At 55.6% G+C, this 2,464-nt stretch overlaps 1 protein-coding gene across 1 annotated transcript in view; it reads right to left on the bottom strand.

The window, feature by feature from the left end:
* Nucleotides 1-358: 358 nt before the first annotated feature.
* Nucleotides 359-2,464, bottom strand: part of NFKB1 (nuclear factor kappa B subunit 1) — a 124,575-nt gene continuing 122,469 nt past the window's right edge. Inside the window, exon 25 of the mRNA XM_027772931.1 lies at nt 359-1,174. Coding sequence (XP_027628732.1) covers nt 1,017-1,174 — 158 coding nt within the window. The 3' untranslated portion in view covers nt 359-1,016. The remainder of the gene's footprint in view (nt 1,175-2,464) is intronic.

The following is a 2,464-nucleotide window of genomic DNA, read 5'->3' as shown; positions in this document are numbered from 1 at the left end:
GACAGGCTTGTTCTGCAAGGCCATTCTCGCCTCAGGAGTATTCCTCCACGATTGCTAGCATTTCTGTGGCTTAATTTTTGACACCTTGGGAAATTATTTTGACGAGGGAGGTGGGGTTCAGATCGATTTTCCTGAGTGACTAGCCAGGTGGAACATCTGCTTACTGAATACTCAGCATGTCCTCGTTGGCTTAAAACCTGACCACATACTAAATGCCTATGTGTTTGGGGGCCTCCTTCTGGTCTCCAGTTGTGTCTCCCCTCGTGTTCTACCAAGGTCACGATAATCAGGCGATGGAATGGCCCCATGTGATAAGAGATCGCTTCAGAAAAGTATTTGCAGAGATCAAACGGTGAGGTCATCGATTTGCTCTTCCTTTTATTATAAAAGTAAAATAAAAAATAGCATTTATAAATCCAACATTTTTTCCTTTAAAGTATTTGATCTAAAAAACATATTTACAACAGCAAAATGCAGAAAGAGAATGTCATTTTCAGCACTGATTATAACCATGTTTAAATATTGACAAGTACTTTTTTTTTTCACAATCGGAGATAATGACATTGAAAAAGCATTGAGCACATTTTTATTTTATTGCACGCCAAATGATTTTCAGTATAAAGACCCTTTTCTTAATCCTTAATCCGAATGCACAACTGTGCCGCGGACGGCGAGAGAGAACACTGGCTGGGAAATGACCCCCTTTAATGACAGGGGGACCGCGGCAGGGGGACAGCAGCAACGAACAAAAGCAACTCAGCAGAATAAAGCTCCAGGAGCCCCCTCCCCACAGCCCAGGACGGTGGCCGGTACGCCAGCTGCTGGAGCGAGCCCGCCTGAGGTCCACCTGCAGACGCGGGAAGGAGGCCAAGTGGACGAGGCTGGGAATCGAGTGGAGGCTGGGCCAGGCAGCCGGTTTCCCTGAGCACCTCTGATGCACGACCCCTTCCTCCTGGACGGCACCGGGGAGGCCAGGCTTTGGCTCTGGTTTCCCCGGGTGGAAGACGGCCAGCAGGCTAAATTTTGCCTTCGATAGGTCCCTCCTGCCCGTAGTCGTGGGGCATTTTGTTAAGAGTCAGCAAGGAGGTGGTGCTGGTCAGAGACTCCGTGAAGCTGAGTCTGCGGAAGGACGTCTCCACGCCGCTGTCACAGATGCTGTCGTCTTGGGACTCGTCTGCAGGAGAGAGCTCAGTTTCACTGGGGGCACAGCGAGGGCCCAGGCGGAGCCTTTGCGCTCAGACCCGGGACGTGCCCGGTGTCACCTCTGGCTCTAAACAGCCTTGGGATACCAGGCAACGGCCAGGACCGCGGGCTCCCGCCAGTCCCCTGTGCCCTACGCCCCATCACTGCTGCTCCCTAAGGCGAGGGCTAGACAGCCCACGACAAGACAGCTGCAAGGTCGTCAGATCAGCCAGATGTCTTCACAGTCATTGGGTCTGGCACTTATCGGAACCCTCTCAACTCCAAAGTGAGCCTTTCTCAGAAATCGGGTGTGGGACCAGCGGATGGCATAATGGCTATGTCCCTGGACTCCTGTGCAGTTGACAGCAGTTTGAGTCCTGGACGTGGTGGCTTAAACTCACGCTGGGCGTGTGTGCGTGCGTGCCTAAGATCCTGAGAGGAGAAGGGAGGAGAGGGATGATTTCTCGCTTTCTGTCTCTCTGTCTCTCTTTGTCTTTCTGGCGAGTGCACATGCCCTTTAGCAAAAACATTAAAAAAAAAAAAAAGAAAGAAAGAAAGCAAGGAAGGAAATGTCTGTAGAAGGCGCTAGGCGGGGCCAGGAGGCCGGCTCCTCTCCGGGGGCGTGCTGCACTTCTCACAGGTGCACAGCGTGCTCCCTCCTCCCCAGCAAGGCCAGCCTGAGGTGACTCAAGCGCAGTGGCCTGGGGGTTGGGAGGAGCTGTCCAGGGAAGGGACGAGAAGGATGAAGGCCCTTGACCGGATGGACCCAGTGATCGCCCTCTCCAGCCTTCTAAACCCAAGACCGCTCTGCCCCTTACCCACCCGGTGCCCGGCCTCCACTCAGCTGCACACTGGACATTGAACCAGGGCTCCCGGCCTTGCTGGCGTGGTGGCCTTCTGTCTGGGCTCTGGGAGCAGAGCAGGCCTTGGGAAGGGAGGAGAGGGGTGGGGGAAAGGTGGATCCAGACCACACGTGAGAGAAAATGGGCGAGGGCGAGGGCGAGGCAGGGACAGGCCCGGTCGTCACGGCCTTGAGCAGAGTCGGGCTGACAGTCTAAGTGTGATGAGGAGGCGGGCTGGAGGAGCTGACGGCAGGGTACCCTGCAGAATCGCACCAGCTGTGTGCAGAGAATGGCCTAAAGGAGGTGACGCAGGGAAGCGGGAGCCTGCGAGGAGGGAAACGGGAGCCTGCGAGGAGCCTCGCAGGGACCTGGCAGGAAGGAAGGTGATGCCGTAGGGGTGTTGCGGGGGGGGGGGGGGGGGGGGGGCTCTTTGGGGGGGG

This window comes from Tupaia chinensis, unplaced genomic scaffold (assembly GCF_000334495.1).
Source record: "Tupaia chinensis unplaced genomic scaffold, TupChi_1.0 Scaffold000315_1, whole genome shotgun sequence".
Taxonomy (NCBI): Eukaryota; Metazoa; Chordata; class Mammalia; order Scandentia; family Tupaiidae; genus Tupaia; species Tupaia belangeri.
This window is presented reverse-complemented; position numbering and strand designations above follow the sequence as displayed.